Raw genomic sequence first — 24,008 nt, forward strand, 5'->3', positions numbered from 1 at the left:
AGTTTATATTTTGTAGATAAGTTTAATAAATGTTCAAAAATCTTATTCTGGTTACAGATAATACAAATTATTTCCCTTTATATGTTTTCTTTGTTTGAACTATTGACTTGGATAACTAAGGAAACTTAATTGCTTATAGACTATTAAAGATAATGCTTGTGGTCTTATTATCAAAATATATATTTAAGATATCAATATACACATATATTGTTAATATTAGCATGTTAAATGCATTTCCTTTATTTAATTTATTATTTTTAAGAAATCGGAATAAAATTATCAATATTTTTTAACCATAAATCTCATTAGTCACATGTTATATTGGTCTTAACTTCAGATATTCCTCGTGTTTTGACTACATTGCTAAAAGTAATTCAATGAATAATTAAAACAAATATGTAAAAAAAAATAAAACATGAATCTCAATTCAAATAATAACCACTAAGATGTATACTACATGTTTGTTGACAAGAAAACACAACACTTGTCCCAGATTTCAAGTGTAAATCTATATTTGATTGATACTTGTTACCTTCATGTAAGTGACAAATTATTACTTCTTGGTCATTTGTTGAAGTTTTTATCTTCAAGGTGAATTTGAATCTGTTGTTTAATACAAATTGGGGTATTTCATATTCAAATGTCCAATCCAATGGGCGTCTAATAAATGCACCATAATCGATGTCCAAAACAGCCATGGTGAGATGTAATGGTTTATCTACTATAAAAGTTTTTTCAATACCACATTTTTCACATAAAGTGTCTGTATGTTGCTGGAAAAATTTCACACATGAATTATAATCTTTTGGTATTAAAATTAATGAAAAAAAATGCATTTTGAATTTAATATTTTTATACAGCTCAATAACTTGGTGTAGTAAATTAAAAAGTAATAAATTATTATAAACAACTTACACACATATTTATATATACCATTTCTAACACATACAAGTATACTATATCAAAATTGTTTTTTTTTTTAATTGATAAAATAAAATTTATAATACATTCCCACGTTATATCTAATGATAAACTCTTGTTCCCATTATATTAGTATCATAGTTTGTGGTTTATAAATTGTTTTTTTTTTTGTTATTTATTAGAATATATACAATCTGTAAGTTTTTTTTACTATAAGCATGTTTTATATATTTATTTTTTGATGACATGAGTGGCTTAATTAGAAGAAGTTACCCAGTTGTAACACTTTTGGCTTGATAGGCTTGATTTTTTTTATATTTTACTTTTTTATCTTTATTATCTCGGCACCAGTTTCTCTTTATCCTTCTCGGGGGAATACCTAGATGATGTTAAAATTAAGGGCAAGTATTAGAGGATTTAATGTTTTCAATACTCCTGATTGAATGAACTCTGTAAGGTATTAAACAGCGTTTTTGATGTTAATTGAGGTTTTTACTGTTTAAGTTTATATTTTGGTCTAAAATTTCTTTAAATTTATCCCAATTTATTATGCTGTTGGTAAGACTTGTTCTGTCATACCGGAAAGCTGGTCAAGTATATTGGCTTGAATAAGACCTTCAGTGCTCTGTGGGCACTTAGCTCCTGATACTGTTTATATCAGTCATCAGTCGGACATCGTGTAAGCCATATTATCTGGTGCATATCGATAACACCGGTGAATGGATACTCCTATTTAGTGTCTTTAAGATGTCAGCCGACTGACTTTTACAAAACATTTAGAACACATCATAGAACCATGAAGATGGATACTAGTAGATCTATATATTACCTAAGGTCCGAGTCAGAATTGTAAATATTAAGCATTTATAATTTTGACTCGGGCCTTAACAAATTTTGTTGATAGCGAACAAACCCATATAAACCTCATTACCATGTTTGAGAGAAACAATCTCGGCATAAATGATTTAAAGCAAGATCATATTTTACTACAAGTGTTACTTTTTTTACAAAGTTATCTGATTACAGTTCGTTTGTTACCTACAAATTACAGACCTCATCTATTCATAAAAATAAATAAATTTAACTGCCCTTACGCAATAAATTAAATTAAGTCTCATTGTGCACAACTAAATTCTATAAATTATGTTGCAAATTAAAACGATGCACTGTTTCTACTTTTAGTTTATAATAAATGTATTTTCTTTATAGGCCTGTAATGTATACATTTTTATTTTATTAGATATATATTTTATTATACAAATAAGATATAAATAAATATTTAATAAAAGTACACACAAATTGCCATTCACAATATTCTTTATTAACAAATTAATTTTAAATAGTAAAAATATAGTCAATTATTGTTTCACAAAATTAAAATTACAACATTTTGATTAGATAATTCTATATTTCTTTAACATTACATAATAATACGTTATAATCTTATCAGGTCTTAAAGGCTGCATTATGTTAATATGGTGAAATAAAAAATGCAGATAGATATCAGCTAAACTTATTAACTATGGTAATACAATGGTTTAAAATATGAATTTTTTGTATTCAAAGGGAAGTACTATTTAAATTTGTGATTCTTATAAAAAATAATGAAAATTAGCAAATAATAATAGGAATATCAGTCGGAATCAATGACATTATGAATTAACTTAATTTATATGTTTAAGTTCCACATCAAAAACTAATGTGCTATTTGGAGGAATTTCAGGTGGACTTCCTTTAGCGCCATACCTGAAATTTTTTTTTTATTAATATGTATATTAAAACTAATTTAAAAACATTAAGAATAATAATAATTCAGCACATCAAATTAAAATACTTACGCCATATTAGGAGGGCATATAACTTTTCTTTTTCCTCCAACTCTCATACCAGCGATACCAATATCCCAGCCCTTAATAACTTCACCACGCTGTAGTCCAAAACTAAATCCAGGACCTTTCTGCATTGAATCAAAAACTTTACCAGTAGATTTCAAGCGACCAACATAGTATACTTTAACATGTTAAATACAAATATTATAGATGATAGTATAAATTAATATATACAATAAATCGGGACTCTACATTTTTTCCTGGTTTGGCAACAGCACCATCTCCAACTTTAATGTCACTAATTATAACTCCACCATTCAACTTTTGCTGTTGATTTAATTTGTCTTTGGGCAAGGGAGTATCTGGCTTGGTTTTTAATCCGTCCAAAGGAGTTTTAGGTTCCTTATTTTTCTTTTTCTTATTACTTTCAGTTGTACCCTAATATAACATATCATTACATTATATAAATCAATCTAAATTATACAAGACTAAAAATAAAAATTTACATTAATCAATGACTTATTTGCATCAGGTGTTTTTTGACCCTTGGATGTCTTATCTTGAGCTTTTGGTGTCTTTTCTTGAGTTTTTGGCGTTTTTTCCTGGCTTTTAAGTGGGGTTTTCTGTTCTTTTTTGGGAGTTTTTTGTTCATTCCCATTAATCTTAGCTTTCTTAGTGGATTGTGGTTGAACTTCATCATCACTTTCATCTGATTCTTCTTCATTATCTTCATCATCATCTTCATCATAATCTTCTACTTCATCATCTGATTCAGCTTCATCGTCAAACATATCACTTACTAACAAATAAAATTAAATCAATATACATAAAATATTTTTGTATTTTATTTCATAAATAATGCCCAACAAAGTTACAATTTAAATTGAAAACATGCAAGGAAATATATATAAACTTTAAAATGAAATACAGATGTATAGTTATAAAAATACTTAATATGTTTCAAAAATACTATTATAATTAAAATAATAACTTATTAAAACAAAATATTAAATATTATCAAAGAAAAATAGAATTTTTTAAAAAAAAAAAAAGAGGTAAAAATTAATTAGCTATTTGACCATATTAATGGACCAGCACAAATGAAGATAAATGAATTAGAAGTCATAGGCCTATACTGCTTGAGCGTAGTATTTAAACATATTTATAATAACAAAATAAAGAATAGAATAATGATTATAAAGCCATTTAGTTAAATCTGTTTTTAATGATTTTGATGGCTTAAAATCCACAACTTATGCCCAAACTTATGATTTTATATTAAACTTATATAAATAAAAACCTTGGTAAATAATTTTTTTATATAAAAATCACAAATTAAGGTTCGCACACACTGCAGCTATAAATCGGGTGTGGTACAATATTGCAGCATGGTTTTTATAGATACTGCTGCATGCTCGAATTTAACCGCTACCACCCAGCAGTTTTTGAAATTTCACTTGAAATTCGCCGTCATTAAATTCAATGCCAATATTTCAAATAGCATTTTATTACTTATTAGTTATTACCATATACAAGAGAATGAAAAGCTATGTATCTATAGTTAAGTGAAATTTATATTTAGCATTCATTAACATATTTTATTATTATATATTATAATTATAATAATTATGAGGTGAATCACTGCATAGATTGTCAATAGTTTGTCATAACAAAATTTATGTACAAAATGTAGTAAATGACAAATGTGCAGAACTGTGTTGACTGCAAACTAATGTGCTAAGAAATATATGTGTGTGTAGATAAATACATTTACAACAAGAGGAAAATCCGTAATCTTAAATTGTTAACTATTTAGCCTCCAAATTAACATAATGAAATTAAGGATGATAGCTATAAATATACTTTTTTCATAACTATGCTTTAGTACTCATTTATTTCAAAAAAGGAAATAATAATAAACAAATACCCAATTATATTTGTATTAAATTCAAATTTAAAAACAAAAATGAATTAGGTGGGTCACAGTCCCCTGTGATCCTATCTATGTATATATTAAATAATATGAGTTAACGTACATATGTATTATACAATAGTTACTAGTCAGTAAGTAATTATTACTCATAACTGTAATTACAGGTATAAGCAATTAGTTTTATTTTATTCCTTAACATTATACTATAATAAAATACTGTACTACAAAACCATTTATTTATGTTATTATAAATCATATAATATTGGAAAATCGTCACAATGCAATGTGAATTTATGACAGTTTATTATTTCTCGGGAATTTAAAAAGTTTAATTAAAAATCCACAAGTCATCACTATCGACATTTGTGCGAGCTATAAAATCGCCAATGATACCGCTACCGCTGCAGCGTAGCGGACCTTCATATTTTTTACATACAGATTGTAAATAATAATTTTTCATAACAAAAAATATAAATATTAAGTAGTATATTTTTACAAATGATGTAACTATAGACAAAGAAAAATCAACTATTTCAAAATCGATTAAATTTTAATAGATATTATTTATTTTGAAGTTTTTACTCATAGTTGAAAAAGTTTGAAAAAACATCATCAATGTTCCAGATTGATGTATATATATAAAAAAAAAAATACAACCAATATTCAAATAGAAATTTAACTTGAAAACATTTCTATAAGAAAATATAAATTATATAAAATACCTTACTCAGAAGATTTAATTAAATAACTACCTGTAAGGCCATTATCACTATCATCTTCAAAATCCAAGGTCTCGTCACTTTCATCTTCATCTTCATCATCATCATCGCTATTAGTAGACTTAATTTCATCTAATTTAATAGATTTAGGTTTTTTGGAAAAACTATTTTCAGCTTTGCGTTTACCTCCTACATCAAAGTTATATAAATATTAATGCAATAGCAATAAATACAATACTCTTGAAAAATCAAAAAACAAAAAAAAAATTTATAAATCAATTAAATAATCATTTAACACTTTAAAAATCTTTTAAATTCTTATAAGATAGATATTTCAGTCCTCTTAATAAATTGAAAATAATTAAGTATGAAATAACAGAAAACAATAGAATTTAAATATTTAGCCAGAATTTCTACAATTCTAATTTATTTATTTAATAAAAGTTCAAATAAATTTAATAAGAAATAATTAAACTAACATACTCATTTACATTAAGAACATAATATGTAATTTTAGCATTGAAAATTTACAATGATGATGTTATATAAAATTATCATTTGATATACTCGATTGTAGTTTTCTGTACATAAATTAATTTTAAAATTTTTAAATTGCTGTAATAGACTCTAATCTAATCGTTCATCACTACTATAAGCTAATAGTTGTGGTGATCATAAATCATTGTCAGTTTAAAATGTAAAGTACTGTAAAGTACATCCTGTACTTTACATCCTGTAAAGTGTTTATAGTTTCATCACACTCTAATAAGTGATCATGACAATTAAAACCAAAGAAAAGTAATAATTATGAAGCAATTATATAGAATAAAATCATCATAATATCACTTTACTTACTTGAATACTATCATAAATATTTATCCTATCAAAATTATAATTTACCATCAATATCAATTAATATAATTTGTTATTACTTATATAAAAGACCGAAAACAAATAAAATTTGAATAATAATACATAGTTTTTTTTTTAAATATTAAAAGAATTTATTAAAAAACATTTTTAAACATATGATGTAAAACACATTTTTTAAACACTGTACTAAACATAATTAAATGAAATGCAAATCCTTATACCGATCAATCTATTAAGACAATAAGGATTTTGAAAACTAATTTGAATTGTAAATTCATGAAGTATTTTTAGAATTGACTTTCTCAAATTCTGTATTTAACATACCCAAAAATTAATTTTTGTTTCCAATTTGTTTAATCTTATTTTGTGAAATTTAGGAAGATAAAATCAGAAGTGGGAAAGTTGATCAAAAAGAGCCTCTAACAAATTTAAATCAGTTTTCAAAATCCTTATCATATCATTGGATCAATTGGTACATTAGAAATTGAAAACGTCTAAATCCCTATATTGCTTGTGATAGAAAGAAAAAGAAAATAATAATAGCTTACAACCCCTTAATGGAAATAGTTTATACAATATTAAATGAAAAATTTAAAAATAGTCAATGAAATATTTAGTTAAAGACTAACCCTTTACTGCTGATTGTTTCTTTGAAATTTGTGTTTCTTCTTCTTCTTCTTCTTCTTGACTTTCTAAATCAGAGAATATCTGATCCTCATCATCTTCTTCATCTAAATCATCTACATATCCTATAAAAATACAATAAAATATTATTTATTAATATATATTATTTCAGAAATAACTAAATACCAGTCATATGTATATTTGCAGTAGCTGATGTAACAAATTTTAAATCTGTTCCTGTTGTGATAACATGATCTAATGCACATTGAAACATATTTGATGATTTTGATAAGTGACAAAGGATTACTCGTGGACCATCATTAGTTTCTATATATACTGTATGGATGTCATCGGCTAAATAAAATAAACCAGTTAAATTATAAATAAATAAAAATATTTTATTTTGTAATAATTAATTAAGAATTTTCAATAATATTTAAATCTTTATATCAATATACATTAAAAATATTGCGATATTTTTAATATAATCATAACTTAAGACCAGATATAATTGCATTCAAATTATCTTAAAATTGCACTAAAACGATGCCAAAATTGCAATAAAGATGTATCAAAATTGCAGTATAAATATGTTAAAATTGCAATGAAATACATTAAAATTACATAGTAAAATCAAATATATATTATATATCATATCAAATATATAATCATTAATTACTTACTAAGATAATATTATGGACATTTATATTATATTTACAAAATAAATAATTTTTTTTAATTAAAATTTATAATTATATACATCTATAAATTGTGTTCTTGAAAATTAAATTGTCTGTCACTTAAAATATGTTTATATAATAAAAAAGTACTTTCAAAATCAACACTTGTTATCGATACAAATTTAAAATTGTTTAAAAATTGGATGTTATATCTAAATTAACATTTTGATTTCTTGCCATAACCTCAGAGTAAGTTTTAATAGTTTTATATCATTCATTTCTTTCTAAGACATATTTTAATTTATCTTTAACTATTTTCCATTAGGACCGGAAAAAATATTTATAGAAATATTTATACTAAATATTTTTGAACTATTAAGTAACTATTTTATTCTTCTAAACTTGTGAGTTTTGTGGATAACCCAAATAAATATAATTTTAAAAATCCATAAACTACATTTAACTATTTGTAAAAATTTACATCGTAATTATATTTTTTTTGTAAAATCACTTTGGAAATAATAATTTGTATATTTTATCACGTGAATTATACAAAAATTTGCAAAAAATTGCAAAATTGTTGAAAATTGCCAAAAATTGCATTATTAAATTAAATAGGAAGACTGTAATTAATCTGATGCGTATACATATTTGATCAGATTTAATTTACTGGGTATCAATTTTTTGACAATTTTTTATCAATGTTTTAATTGCATTTTTGATTTTAATAAGTTTATCTAATTGGTTTCAACAAATTAAGTTCCAAAAATTAAAATTTCTTAGAATAACAATTTTGACAAAAATAAAATTACATTACATTTTATAATATGTAACATATAAATTATTATAATTATAATTTATATGAATTTAAAAAAATATAGTTTTTATTCAATATTAGCTTATTAACTATATATTATTATACATTTATTTGTCCCTAAATTATTACTTTTATGATCAAATATAGCTGAACAATAGCTCTCTGTGCAAGTAGTAGAATTAAGATTGTATATGAGTCAAGATGGATTAATAAAACCAAAGATGGTACATAATTTATAATACTATTGTGATTGTTTAAGATATTTATAATAATAATAAAAAAAAAGTATTGTTGAAACCTCCAGTTGTAAAACAGCATTACACTATTAATATGATCCAGGCAATTGTGAATATTCAACTTTATTATACTATTCTATAGTCAATAAGGATATAAATTAGCAATAGGTTTTTCAAAAATAATTTACCATCTTGTTAAGTACATTAATTTCACCATAAAAAATATGAACATTCAAAAAATACATCTCAAACTATACATTTAATAGAAACGTATGAAATATATTTATGGTTATGAAACCATAATATTATTCACTTGTACAATCATATTAATACTGATGCAAATATTTTTGTATCACTTAATATGCTATTTATACATAGACATATATATATCTACTAATAATACAATTCTACAACATAATTACTATTCAATAAATAGGACTAAATGAAAGTTTAATGTAACTTCATACATATACAAATTTTTTATCACTAAGACTACTTCAAAAGGGATTAATACATACCTTTTTTAACACTAGCTATATCAAGTGTAGCCATAGAAAGATGGAATGTTTTTTCTACTACTGTGCTATAAGTTTTACCAGGTTCCATTATTATGCCTGTAAACATTGATACAATATAAATATATTGTAAAACTTAGCATGTTAAAAAATGTTTATTTAATAATACAATTAACCAATCATTAACATAAGAATAACCACTTGGGTTCAGAACCTAATGCATACAAATTGTAGGAAATATACACTCAATTAACCGAATATGCATCTGTCTTTTTAATGACAAATACAAAATGTAATTTGTTCATTTAAATTTTTTTTTTATTAAAAATTCATTTAAATTTTTTTTAATTAGAATTTTTGACAACAATAAAACTATAAAAATTATATTACTGTGTATGTTTGATTTCTTTCTTTTCATCTTCTACAATGATAAAAAAAACGAACTCAATATATATTTTCTTTTTGCATACTCTAAACGATTTATAATAACCGATAGTATATGCAGGAACAATTAGGCATTTCCTTTGTTGCCCTGTCCTGACTCGTTCTATTATTAGGCTTATTGACCGATGCATGAAAGTAAAAAAAAATAATGTTAGCATTAATCTTTAAAATAAATTTAGTTTACATCTAACGAAAATTTGTCAAATATGTGAAAATATTTAATTAATATTTTTGTATTTCAATAAGTTATGACTTAAAACAAATTTATACCTAACTATTCTGCAGTTATTATTGAACAATATGCAAATGCAACTAATCCCGAACCCTAACAATCACCAATCAATATGCTTAAATATTAGGCATAATTCTAGTTTAGCAACCCATCGGTTTTTTTAATTTTTTTTTCCAAAATGTGTTTTAAGGTGTTTTATAAGTATGTAAAAAAAAAAGGACTCCAGACAAACTTCGTTTTGAAGTTATTGATGAAAAACTTCAAAAACTTCATTTATTTCATAACGCACATTTTTTTTTCAAAAATAATTACTTAAAATTGAATATTTAATTTTAATTTTCAAATATTTACATTTTTATTGTCCCTATTACCTACTTTAAGTGGTTTTACATAGCAAGTCGAGGGATATTTTCGATTTGCAGAGCGAAACGACGGCGCCGAGGAGCGTAATGCCGGAACACTCGTATAATAGTTTCATTGGCCATTGCCGATACCACACGCATCTTTTGCAAAAAAATTTTATTTAATTTTCACACTATTAGACAATTTTTAATGAATTATTCTTCATAAATACTTCGTATGTAGGTGAACCGGGGTAAATTGTTGAAATTAACGAATCAAAATTCGGAAGGGGAAAATATCACAAAGAACATCACTTCAGTTTTTGAAGTCATCAATAACTTCAAAACGAAGTTTGTCAGGAGTTCTTTTTTTTTTACATACTTATAAAACACCTTAAAACACACATTTTGGAAAAAAAAATTAAAAAAACCGATGGGTTGCTAAACTAGAATCGTTCGAAATATTATAATTTAATACAATGGAAAAAAATGTTAATAATTAATTATGTTATATTATATTAATAAAAAATAAAGTAAACACTTACTCCACATTTTGTCGGTTAGAACTATAAATTAAAAAAAAAATACAAATAATCAATAATAAAATATTAAAATAATATTGTTAATAACGTGACTTCCACGCATAGATTCAACACGATCAGTATGAATAGGAAGCCGAAAATGAAACCTTGTGATCAAATTGTAAACCACTAGAAACATACAAAACACGAGTTATAAAGAGGGTTATTTGTTAGTCCGTGCTGGGGCCAACCAAACCGATGATATGAATGCCAAATGCGAAGGATCTAGTGAATTCACAGTATGACCATATAGAGGGAATTATTTGTAAACAAATGGACGAGCCTTTTTGAATTTAGACTTTAGGAATCTTTATACTTACGCCATAGGCGTCAATCGTGGTGGTGAGGAGGCTTGAGGGGACTTAGTACAGGTCTTAGCCCCCCTAACCCTAAAAATTGTTAAGTGACTAAAAATACAATAATTATTATAATTGTAAAATACATTTTTAATAACTGAATTAAAAAAAAAATATTCTGTGATAAAATTAAATCAAATTCATAAGATTTTTCAAACTTTTTATCATGACTTGGAACGATCGTAATTAATGTAAAATTAATAATATGTAATAATACCCGCATTGGTTATTTAATTTAATTAATTAATAATTTCTGTTTGGAATACCCACTCCAAAAATGTTTAAGATAAAGCACCTATGTAATTGTTTTTTGGTTAAATTGTTGAGTATGTCAAATTGTCAAACTTTGTAAATATCCTTGTTGAAATAAATAATTGCATACAGGGGTACCCATGGGTGTATCTAGGGGGGGGGGGTCCAGATGTCTGGACCTCCCCCGAAATTTCTTCAATATTTTACGAATGTTTAAAATACTTATTTATTTTTAATACCAACATTAATATTTTCAGTCAAAAATGACTAAAGCTCAAATTAATCATTGACTGCTTTAAATTTTATATCATATGAAAATATGAAAATATGATATTAATTTTAATAAAAGAAGATTAAATCTTGTTCTATTTTATTTTTAACCAAATATCAAAAGTTAAAATCATAAATCAATAAAATTACAATATACATGTTTTGGACCCCTCTTGAAAAAATTTTTTAGATACGACCAGTGGCATATATAGGTTTTCATTTCGGAGGGGGCCGATTACGTATTTGATTTTTGGGTGGAAAGGAAGGAGGAAGCACAATATTACGAAAAAAATTACTTTAACACTATAAGACTTCTCGACAGTTTTTACACCATCAGAAAAATAAAAAATTCAATTTTTTTAATGATTTATTATTTTTTAAAAGTATAAAAACTACATTGTAATAAACAATTTTTTTATTAGAGTCATTCAAAATTCACCACATATTTTCTTAGAAGAATAAACATATTTTATAAATATAAAATTTTAAATTATCGCATAAGCAAGATTCTCAGTGTCACGACAAATTTTCGGAAACCCCCAGCATTAAGACATATCCATGTTAAAAATAACAATCTTTAACAATGGTGTTTTTCATTTCGGAAGGGGCCCGGGCCCCCTCTGCTCCCCCCCATAAATACGCCCTTGGATACGGCCTTGGGGTACCTATAAGTGTAATAAGCAAACAATTATCAGCCCACCCCCCCCCATTAATTTTACCAAATTTCCGCTTATGACTCACGCTCTCAGATTTTCTAATACCGTATTTTGTAATCTTTACCAAAGTGCCACTGGAGAGAGAGGAGAATTTTCCCTTGTCTGATAAAAAAAATCGTCTTTAAATAATTTATAGTACTTACCACCACAGAATACCTATATAAAATGTCATATATTCTTTGTTACTACTAAGATACAGATCAAATAATAAAAATAATATTACTAATAGCACTTAACTATTCTAGATTTTACTTTACACGTATAAATTTTAATTTACCACGAGTAATCTCGAGGTTTAGCGTTTAGCTTGGTACGGCTGCTTTAGAATAATTTCTCGAATTTCGTCTGTAAACCGTAGAAAATATTATATTATAATCAATTCGTCTTATATTCTATACGTTAACATCATAATATGATGATAAAATATATGTATATACATATCAAGGGCGTTTTTTAGAGGGTGAAGTGGGCGATTGCCCCCCCCTGATTCCGTATTTAAGGAATTGATCATATGTGATTAACATTTCAAATTTTTTTAATGTAGCTTAGTTTATAACGATACTTAGTGTCCATACCAGGGCACCAAAACGATTTTATAACGTTATATGTATAACCTTAAACTATTCAAAAAACGGTTGAAATCGATAACAGAAAACGATTAACGATTCAACCATGACCTATTAACTAAACTTTAGTTAATAGGTCTATGATTGAAACCCAAAAGAAATTGTCATGGAAAAATATTTATAACTATCAGTAAAATAGATTTGGAACATAGTGTAGTGAGCAGAACAGAGATCAAGTTCTCAACCGCTGTACACTAATACAAAAATATTGACGGCTCTTGACAACTTTGCTTGGACCGAAGATATTCAACATATGTTGAAGTTACAAAGTCAATTATAAGTTTGTTTAAAAGTAATATTTATAATAACACATGAAATATAAACATAAGTACAAATAATGGTTAAACAAATTTGAGGATAGAACATAAAAGTCAGCCCAAGAAGATAAGTATCTGAGCACTAGAGCTGGCGGCGATGTGAAACGCGCGGTCTACACAACCAGATAGTGTTCGAGGCTGAGTTCAGATAACTTATTCTTTCTAAAACTATTAGATTAACAGTAGTCGTATATATATGAAACAGCGAACGCTATTTTACTCTTTTTATACATGCATGCGAGACTTGGATACGGGATGCCAAAAAGGACACCTTGGAATAGGTCATGTCTATTTGAACATGTGTAAATTACTATTATAACAGGTCGTCAGAGACGGTGCGAGGGGGTGGGTAATAGGGGCAGCTGCCCAGAGTCCCGCGCCTTAAATTATAATTAAGGCCCCGCGATTCTGATATAACTGAACTTAAAATATTTTATTAATATAAATTATAAAACCCAACATTTATATTGCTCAGGGCCTCGCAAACTCTAGCACCGTCACTGCAGGTCGGTTTACTACAATAGTTATTTTTGTAAAATTGATTAATTACTAAGTAATCTAAATAAAATATATATAAAAAGGATGATTAAAACAGAAATACATTTATCAATTAATAATATATAATTAAGCATTACCAATTATAATTTATAAATATGCTTTCTGAAAATTCGTTGGATATTGTCGGGGCGGAACCCATATGGCCTCATCAAAAATATTTTCGGTGAACACCGATGAAACATTAGTAGTAATACATCATACATAAGTTATACATTTACAATAAATACATATTTAAGTGTTTGTGTATTTTATTGTTGTTATACAACAAATATGATTTATAACAAAGCTGGGCAAGTTAGTCATTTTTTTCCGGTGTATATTAGTTGCGGTCAAAATCAAAAATTACGTACTAGTTGCGGTCACCCAACAAAAAGGTTACATACTAGTTGCGATCATTCAAAATATAAATCAAGTATATATGGTATATACGATGCTATTTTATTTACAAAAACGTTTCAACATTTTTCTTTCCATTTTATAAACAGACTTAGGACTCTCTACACTATTTTTATCGTGTAGGTTTGAAATCACAGAAGTAATTGTGAAAAGTCACGCGGCAACTTCGGGTGAACATTCATTCTTGCAGTGTGTATATTTTTTCTAATCAATGTAACGCCATTTGACCCCAGTACACTGAGTACTATACTTGACATCTCAGAAAAAAAAATTTTAGAGGGACCCTCGCTCAACTGCTCCACTGCTTTACGTTTAACACTGTAACTAACCTTTTGCCGTACCATTGATTGGTGATCATCTAGTTCGTGATTATACTACTATTGCAGGGGCGTATACAAGGGGCGATGTGGGAGTTAGATCCCCCCACTCATAGATCTTTTAAAAATTGTATAAATTAGTATTCTTAATGTAAGAAAATTATAAGGAAACAAAACAAATATTTCAAGGATTTATTGTTAATTATTATTTTGACACATTCAATATATATATATATATATTATATCATTTATTATTTAAATGTGAAAATCCTTTGGTTTAGGAATTTTTCTTCCATAGTAATTTGTTTGCAATTGATCCCCCCCCCCATACAAAAGTTTTATGTACACCACTGTACAATTTTATTTATCTTATTTACAAACTTTACAGATAAGTAACAGATAGGTAATAGAACCACAACTGTTAGATTCTTATCTCAAAAATCATCTCTGACCGCAACTCGGATGCAGCCTTTTTTTCAACTAGTTGAAGTTAAGTTACTTTAATAAAAAAACTAAGTTAGAATATATGTTAGTTTCTGAAACTGTCCAAATTTCTCAGTGGCATATCCATGGGGGGGGGGGTCAGACTTCCCCATGAACCTGAGATGGTAAATTAACTTTTACATGAAATACGGTTTTTTCTTTAACATTTTTATATTTTAGAATTTTGATTTGGAAATCATATTAATAGTTTGTATAAACACTATAAACGTATTATAAACACACACACACACACACACACACACACTCACTCACACATCACAAAAAATTCAATAGGGGGAGTGTGACCACTCACCATATATAATCAGGTGAATCCTTAATATATGTGGTTTTTATTTTTAATCTATTGCCGGATCCACTCTTAGAACTGATTTTTGTGTAGATTTTTTTAACATCTGTCCGTGTTTTAAATGTTACACTTGTGTTTTATTTGACTTTTCACTAATTAGTATGGACCCGAAAAAAAGTCCAATTCAGTATTCACAGCCACGCATAATTTGATTTTGTTATAAAATGATCTACACTAAAAAAATTTGAAATGTGTATTTCACATATAATCAATTCCTTAATACGGATCCGTGGGGGAGGGGGTGATCGCCCGTTTGCCCCCCCCCCCCCCCTAAAAAACGTCCATGCAATAATTCTATAACAATTAGGAAATGCTATGAAATCTGAACCACGGAATAGATAAAATATAGATAATATATTTAATCTATTCTGTGTCTGAACCATTAATAATATTCATTATCTATCATTTATTGTCTATATCTGAAATGGACTATGATAATATTATTATCACAGTTGTTCTGTGTTATTATCTTAGTTCTTATAAATCATTATTTTGTGATTATAATATTTTAAACATTTATTAAATTGTCATTATTATGTTGTTCAGGTTCTGAAGTATAAAAAAAATCTTGTTTCTGAAGTTTAAAAAACATCTTGTTCAGTTTTTATTAAAAACTAGTTTTGCATAAGGAAATCTAAGTATGTTCTTATTGAATTTAGGAATAAATTGCTACAGTTTATTATTTGATGACTAATAAAGTATTAAGTCATTGTTAAATTTTTGTTACATTCTATTAAATAATAATTTCAGAATGACATCTGCTTCGAGTACAAGTGCTCGATCACTTTTTGGTGATTCTAAAAATTTGTTGAGTGAACGAGTGAAGTTAAACATTAACAATATGTCATCAGTTATCAAACAAATTCATAAAAGTTCCAAAAGTCATGAAAAATTAAATCAAACAATCAAAAATTACTCATTACTTGAATCTAATATTGATCGTACAGAACATAATTTAAATCAATTAAGAAATGTTTCTACAAATTTTAACCAACAATACAATGAATTACGAAGATCAATATATTTGATAGAAGAAGTTAAAGAACATGTTCAAACTATGCAAAGATAGTTGGTATATTTCATTAGACAATTCCAAACTAGTTATTATTACTATATTTTCTAATTTATGAATTTGTTTTTATTTATAGATTTATGTAAAGTAATTTTTATAATATGTAATGTTGAATTTTCTTAGTTATTTTATGTATTTCTGAAAAAAAAGACATGTACCTACATTTGAAGTATTTTTTGTTTAATATTTTTAAGTAAAAAATGTAATACATTTTAAGTTTTACAGTAATATATAGTACATACATCTGGACTATCTGAATCATCCGGTTTTGTACAGAATAGAATTTTGAATAATACACTATTTAAAGCTTGGTTTGTTTTAACTGTTGTTTATAAAACAATTAAAACGAAATTTCAAATAATTGGTGTGGTAGTTTTGGTTGTACACAGAATTACCTGATTTTCCTTCATAGAATTGTTTTTGTTGATACTAATATTTTTTAAAATCTCATTTTATTGTACATCTAGAGCAGGGGTCAGCAAGTAATATACATTGGAATCCTAAAGATTAAAATAATAAATCAATGAGGTCCAGTGAAAAATATCTTTTTCAAATTTTTATATTTTAAAAATAACAGCATAAAAATAATTATTTGGTAATTACAATTAATTTATATTAAAAATTACAATATTAGGAGTATGGAAATAAAAGTTTACAGGGTTAGAGTATTGCCTTCCTAGGTTCGCCAGTTGCCAACCCCTGATCAGGAATATTGAAGATACCACTATGTCAAATTTTAAGTTCATATATTTTTTCGCTTTTAAATTTAGCAATGATCAATGAGTGAGTGGTATTTGCACTTTTGTTTAAATAAATTTTATTTATTTATAGCTGAATTATCTGTCATCATCCAATAAGAAAATTGTGAGTATTATATTCCTTAGGGGTGTTACTCACTGTAGAAGCTATGCTTTTTAAGTGTAAATCATTCAAAATAACAATTTAATAATAATTTGTAATGCATTGTAATAGGTAAATATTAAATATAACCATACAATCAGAAAAAGTGGTGAGTATCGTTTTTGAAGAAAAAGTTAGTTGCTCTTGGAAATTATTTTCGTTTAGGCATGTTCACCATTTTCTTGGTGCACATTGAGATATGTGATAACTAGGTTACTTTCTATTTTGTCAGTTATGGTAACAACAAAACAACAATTGCTAGTTTTTTGGACCTATCAACAAAATCAATTAAGTAGTTTGGAGGGTATAGATAGAAACAATTTTTGTGTTATATAAGTATAGATAATATTTTTTTTTCTAATATATTAATTATTTATTATGTTAAAAAATGAAAAACAAAGCTTTAATAAATAGTTTATGTAAAAAATGTATAGTAAATTAATTATTTCTCATGTAATGAAATGTTCAAAAGCTAATACAGGGACACTCCTACTCATAATATTAAAAATTGAATTAAATTAAGTATAATTTAAAGGAATAAGAATAATTGTACTCTGTTTATGTTATACTTGTTAAAAACAAATGATTAGTTTAAAATTACCATTTTGTATTAATTATTTTTATTGTAATACAAAATTCTAACTTTTCATGTAAAATGAATATGATTTATTTTTCTTCCATTTATTAAGTATCTATACTATAAATATCTGATAAATAAGTTTAAAAAAATAAAATAGGTAAATAAAAAAACATTTTTATTAAAAAATTTTTAATACTAGATAAAAATATAATATTTTATAATAATTCAACATTAAATTAAAAATGTATTAATGGTAAAATGTCACCAAATTTTGCTTCAATTTTTATATCTACGCAATCATCAGCTCTGGTTGGTCCTATATTTACTATAGCTACAGGTTTATTTAAAGATTTGGTTTCTAATACTATTCTATAACCTGAGTATACAAATAAAGAAGACCCCATAACTAGAAGTGAATCACAATCTTCCACAAAACTATTTACCTTCTGGACACGGTTTTTTGGAATGTTATCTCCAAAAAATACAATATAAGGTATTAATAAGTTTCCTTTACACTTTGGACATTTAGGTATATTGAATCCACCAATTTGTTCCTGTTAAATCAAATAAAAATAGAGGATGATTATAGTAAACTTATATACATATGACAATATTTCTATCTATTTATTTTTATTTTGTATACATCAAGTTTTTTACTTAATTTTTATTTTCTAAATCTAAAGCAAAATTTTAACTAATTTGTAAAAAATTAAAATTCAAACTAATTATTTTAGTTTTTTTTTTTTTTAATATGTTGTTAGTCTCGCCATAATCAAAATTACCTCACTTTCTTTACATCTTTAATAAAAAATTTACATTTTATATTTCAACTATTGATACTCATATGAGTTAATAAAATATAATCAATAACATTATTAAAAGGTATACCAAGTGTAAATGTTTGAAATATAAAATATAAATATTTTAATAAACATCTAAAAAATGTGACTATAGCATGACTAATGTTGGGTTAATTAAAGTTAATTAAGCATAGGTGCATCAATATATTTTAATTCAGTTTTTGTTAATTAACTTCACTCATCTCAATTGCAAATATTTAATGTAAAGATATTTATTCTTACTGGAGTTAATTCAACATCACCATCGGGTCGAACACTAAACAATTTTGAGATAGTCACTTGAGGATTTAAGTTGGATAAAATATATTGAAATTGATGTCTATGAGTTGAATAATCACATTCTAAACAGTGTACAATATAAGCAGTTCCATGTAATTCAAGAACATTTTTACTTCCAGCTTTAGTATGCAAGTTGTCAACATTCTGAGTAATAATGTGAACAAGTTTATTTTTATCTTCTAATTTTTTCAAAAATGTATGTGCATAATTAGGTAACATTGATGAAAATCTTGGCCATCCTATATAGTTTCTAGCCCAATAACGCAAACGAATTTCGGGTTTACTAATAAATTGTTGGTATATTACTGGACGATTTTTACTTCTTGCATATAATCCAACATCAGCAGATCGATAATCAGGTATTCCACTTTCAGTTGATATACCTGCACCTAAATTATACAGACCAACTTATAACAAATAAATCATAAATTTATGATTTCCTATACCAGTTAATACAAGGATTTTTTTGTGTTCTTGAATAAAACGTTCAAGAGTTTTTGCATCTGATAATTGAACAGGTGCGTGTTTTGGTACAAAACTTGATTTAGATCTCAAAATTATTCTTTGACTTGAATTAGAAAGTATAACACTCAATTTAAAATTCATTTTCATTGTACGTAAATTCTCTAAAAGTCTGATGAAAAAATTTTAATAGTATTTACTTTAAAATTAAAAAATGAGCTGTACAGTCTATGATTATAAATGTATAAATTATATTTGTCAGTGTTCTTATCTGATATCACTTACACTAAGATAAAGATTATCTATGGGTTCGTACCTATAAACATAAAAAATTTATTTTCTAGTCTATAATACTATGTCAAGGTGGATATATCCACTTTATTCTATGCTCATACCACGATTAAAAATATATCTAAATCTGTAAAGGATAAATAAAGTGTATCTTTAATCACGGACTGTACTACAGATTACACGAAACGTTAATTAATGTTATCTATGGTTGTACAATGGTCAGAACTGAATATTATTTTTTTCGTTATCAAATCAATAATTATCATATTCTTTAAATGATTAGACACATAAAGAACTTTTTATGTATTAGCGTCATCTTTTCATTTCATTTTTAAAAATTGAATAAAGATTATTTTTCCGTGTCTTATATCTAACAAATTATAAAACTGAATTCATATAAGTTTCATTTCGAATGATTATATAAATAACTAAATTATGTATAATAGTTCAACTGCCATTAATACAGTAATGGGTCTTATGTCTCATCTAACTGCTTCTGATTTAAAAGAAATATTAAATGACGATAGTAAATTTGAACAGTATGCTAATGAACTGAAACCAGTAAGTATTTTTAATTTTTTTTATTAACATTAACCCCAAAATAACTGAGTACATATAATATATATTTATGAATTATATTAAATCAGTGCTAATAATTTCAAATGTAATGTATAAGAAATTAATTTATATCCAAAATATTACAATTAATTTTAATAAGAACTATAATTTCTATGGTTGTAATATCCAATTGGTTATTAAATTATGACTTCGATTAATAAGTATTTACCAAGTATTAATGTTTAGAATAAAGAAATAGATACAGAAAAGGAGATGCTAATTGCAAGTAATCAATCATTGGCCGAATTTAATCTCAATAAAGAACCTGAATTAATCAGTGCTAAAGAAAGATTATGTGAAATGTATGATGAAGCAGAAAAACTCTATAAGAGCGTAACTGAAAAAGTAAATACTATAAGTAAGTATTAATATTTTATTGAGTTGTTTTACAAAATTAATTGTATTAAATATATTTTAGTATAAATTTAAAAACTAAAGTAATAGATATCTCTGATTTTGGTTTTTTAATTTTTAATGTTAGATTAGTATTCATGAAATATGCTTTATAAATTATTCTTTTATAGTTTATAATGACTTCCATAAGTACCCTAAAACTGTAACTTTTAAAAAATAATTAATTTTTATATTATTAAATGGTTAATACTCATAAATAAATAAACAAATAGTTTTTATATAGAAATAAATAAATAAAAGCTTAGCTTGGAATATTATTATATTTGTGAAGTATGATTGGTTGCAAATTAAAAATGCATCATCAGATATATAGGATAGACAATTATTATGAATAAAACAAATTTAAAATATAAATTTTATTTTATTGATTAAATATTTATTTATTTATTTTTAATAGTTAAACACATAGGTATCTCAAAAGAAATCCTAGATAAGTAGTGATACAAAATAAAAATAATTACAGTTATACTCCAAATTTGTTTATTATTTTTATTCTTTAAACTGGCCCATGAATTTTGTAACACAATATTAAAAATTTTTAAATTTACAATGATTTATAAAATTATTATCTTTCTTTACTAAATTCAACTATATATTTCCTTTTTCTTGTGCAATTCTGTTTTGTTTTTAATTATTTAATGATAATAATATATTAATTGAAATTAGCGTCTTCATGTAGTGGTAAGTTTAAAATTGCAGTTCATATGCATTGAAGGTATAATAAAAGGAATGTCCATGAAGAATTATACCATATACTTCATTTAATAATACATTTTTTATTTTATTTTCAACTAAAGACAAATAGTTTTAATTTAAAGTTTTTAAGATAATAAATACAGTGGAACTTGAATAACTCAAAACTTTCAAGTTGAATTTTTGTTAATTCAAAGAAATGCCTTACCCATTCAGATATGCAATAAGATTTACATTTACATTTTCTTGATAATTCGAATTTTGCCAACTCAAATTTCTCAATAAGTCAAAGTCATTTGAGTTAAATTTTGGACTATTACTTATATTTTTCAACATATATTACCAAAAATTACTGAAATAATAAACTTAGTGCATGTATAAATAGTGTATGTTCATATATAACAATAATAAATAATAAAGAAATCCCTAACGAGCTAAATGATTGAGTGATGAGAAAGATTTGAATATTGATGACGATGTGGAATCACCTTTGTTTTTAACTACTCTTTCTCAGGCATTAGTTGGTTTAAAGGTATTTATTTATTTACAAAATTGTATTTGTGAACAACTAGAAATTCGAGGCAAATTTTTTTCCACTCACAACATAGTTGAAAACTTTACAGATATACAATAAATAATCCTTATACATTTATTGTGTAATCCATATACAATAAAAATAATTAAAATTATGGAATTTCTTCCAAAATCATTATATATATATATATATTTATTTATTTATTTCAATGTACAATACTTTTTTGAAAATTGTAATTCATATATACTATTCATATATACATATATATTATATAAAATATAAGTAAATAAATAAAATTATAAAATGAAATTTTTGTGTTGTACAAATAATAACATATTTTCAATAACTCAAATTTTTTTTTTTGACCTTAACCAATTCGAATTATTGAAAATTTCTGTAAAACAAATTTTTAATAGCTCAATTATTTGTTCCCCCGACCAATTTAAGTTATAGAGATTCCACTGTACATAAGTAACAGTACTTGAGTAGATAGTATTATTAATTTTTTTTCCATTTAGGTTGTCAAGAAAAAATATAGTAATTTATAATTTCAAATATTGTATAACATTTAACCTTAAACTCTTTCGCTCCAAATAATATAAATTTATTTCCCTTATCTACTATTTACATATTTTAAAAATAAAATATAGATGTTATAAATGTCTAAAAACATTTTCTAGAACAACATAAAGGGAATATGAATCCAGAAACTATTTTAGCATTGTTACAAACTGCAGCTTCTGAAACTGAAGAAGAATCAGATGTAAGTTCAAAAAATGCTAGACAAAAATGGAAATATTTTAATTGAATTTTTTGATATTTTAGAAATCAGCTGAGCAATTTTTAAGTGGTGATACTAAAGATCTAGAAGGTTTTGTAGACGAATTCCTGAAGCATCGTAAAGATATGCATTTGCGTAAAGCTAAGGCAGATAAAATGGCTGAACTTCTTAGTAGACGCAATAGCTCCTACAGACCATTAAATGACAATATTCAACATGTAACAGCAGGGTTTTCTCAGCCTGGTTATCCTCAATCGTTTTATTTTCAACCAACTTCAATGCCATATCCTAATGTACCCATTAATATGCCCATGCCAGGAAATCCATTCATAAACAGACACTTTTAATTTATATCTATCACATGAAGAACATCAACAATGTTATATTTATTATTTTTTATTATAATACATTTATAAATTTGAATTATGTAAATAGAACAAAGTATAATTATTGTAATGTTAATGGAATCACTAATCTTATTGTTACCACCTCATTTATAAACTTAATTTATCTTGCTATGATACTACTGATGGAGTATACGTGTTTTAAGTAATAAATTAGGTGTATTAGTTCTTAGTTAATAATTTATGATACAGCAAACGGTTTGAATATTGAATTATAATTTATTATAAAATACAATTTTAAAATAAAAATACTCAAATTTTTTAAACCTTAATTTGAAAAACAATTTATTGTAATATAATAGTTTCAATATTATTAATGTTATAGTTCAGTATCATATTAAGTTTTGTAAAATGTGTTTTGTTTTTAAAACAAAAAAATGGTTTTACTAAAATAAAGTGAATATATTATTATAAGGCAATGCAGTAAAATGGCTTATTAATTAAAATACTAATATTTTTGTTTGTGTATAATAAAATAGTTTTCTTAACAAGTCTTAAAGGAGAAAGGAGAAACAAATATTTTCTTATTTATAATTTTTTTATACTTTGAGTACTCGTGTTAAAACATCATTGACAAAAATATCAAGATCAAATATTTTAGATACCCTCTATATAACTGGTTGCTATAAAGGAAATGAAATTAAAAAAAAATTGTTATTTTTTATCTAAGTGTAAAGAAAAATTAAAATAAATTGAATTATGTTCAATTTCTTAAA

At 25.3% G+C, this 24,008-nt stretch overlaps 5 protein-coding genes across 6 annotated transcripts; 2 read left to right on the forward strand and 3 right to left on the reverse strand.

The window, feature by feature from the left end:
* Window positions 1-227: 227 nt before the first annotated feature.
* Window positions 228-1,011, reverse strand: LOC112688405. Its single transcript, XM_025561572.1, has 2 exons — window positions 916-1,011; window positions 228-773 (listed from the first exon to the last, which is right to left on the reverse strand). The coding sequence occupies exons 1-2, from the start codon at window positions 934-936 to the stop codon at window positions 423-425; spliced, it is 372 nt and encodes a 123-aa protein (XP_025417357.1). The 5' UTR covers window positions 937-1,011; the 3' UTR covers window positions 228-422.
* A 1,336-nt stretch (window positions 1,012-2,347) lies between these two features.
* LOC112688419 (46 kDa FK506-binding nuclear protein-like) lies at window positions 2,348-10,907 on the reverse strand. 2 transcript variants are annotated; one of them, XM_025561588.1, is made up of 9 exons: window positions 10,710-10,907; window positions 9,151-9,246; window positions 7,086-7,253; window positions 6,905-7,024; window positions 5,436-5,591; window positions 3,257-3,549; window positions 3,005-3,188; window positions 2,760-2,940; window positions 2,348-2,667 (listed from the first exon to the last, which is right to left on the reverse strand). In XM_025561588.1, the coding sequence occupies exons 1-9, from the start codon at window positions 10,714-10,716 to the stop codon at window positions 2,586-2,588; spliced, it is 1,287 nt and encodes a 428-aa protein (XP_025417373.1). In that variant the 5' UTR covers window positions 10,717-10,907; the 3' UTR covers window positions 2,348-2,585. The 2 variants fall into 2 exon arrangements, with proteins under 2 accessions (XP_025417373.1, XP_025417372.1); XM_025561587.1 differs by lacking the exon at window positions 10,710-10,907 and having other exon boundaries at window positions 9,151-9,256.
* A 5,036-nt stretch (window positions 10,908-15,943) lies between these two features.
* LOC112688392 lies at window positions 15,944-16,542 on the forward strand. Its single transcript, XM_025561556.1, has 2 exons — window positions 15,944-16,041; window positions 16,154-16,542. The coding sequence occupies exon 2, from the start codon at window positions 16,155-16,157 to the stop codon at window positions 16,470-16,472; it is 318 nt and encodes a 105-aa protein (XP_025417341.1). The 5' UTR covers window positions 15,944-16,041; window position 16,154; the 3' UTR covers window positions 16,473-16,542.
* Window positions 16,543-18,186: 1,644 nt separating this feature from the next.
* On the reverse strand, window positions 18,187-19,785 carry LOC112688424 (NAD-dependent protein deacylase Sirt4). Its single transcript, XM_025561593.1, has 3 exons — window positions 19,541-19,785; window positions 19,038-19,483; window positions 18,187-18,509 (listed from the first exon to the last, which is right to left on the reverse strand). The coding sequence occupies exons 1-3, from the start codon at window positions 19,704-19,706 to the stop codon at window positions 18,192-18,194; spliced, it is 930 nt and encodes a 309-aa protein (XP_025417378.1). The 5' UTR covers window positions 19,707-19,785; the 3' UTR covers window positions 18,187-18,191.
* Window positions 19,786-20,113: 328 nt separating this feature from the next.
* Window positions 20,114-23,488, forward strand: LOC112688425 (vacuolar protein sorting-associated protein 37B). Its single transcript, XM_025561594.1, has 4 exons — window positions 20,114-20,408; window positions 20,652-20,823; window positions 22,788-22,870; window positions 22,933-23,488. The coding sequence occupies exons 1-4, from the start codon at window positions 20,283-20,285 to the stop codon at window positions 23,233-23,235; spliced, it is 684 nt and encodes a 227-aa protein (XP_025417379.1). The 5' UTR covers window positions 20,114-20,282; the 3' UTR covers window positions 23,236-23,488.
* Window positions 23,489-24,008: the final 520 nt, after the last annotated feature.

This window comes from Sipha flava, unplaced genomic scaffold, assembly GCF_003268045.1.
Source record: "Sipha flava isolate LNK unplaced genomic scaffold, YSA_version1 38_pilon_pilon, whole genome shotgun sequence".
Lineage (NCBI taxonomy): Eukaryota > Metazoa > Arthropoda > Insecta > Hemiptera > Aphididae > Sipha > Sipha flava.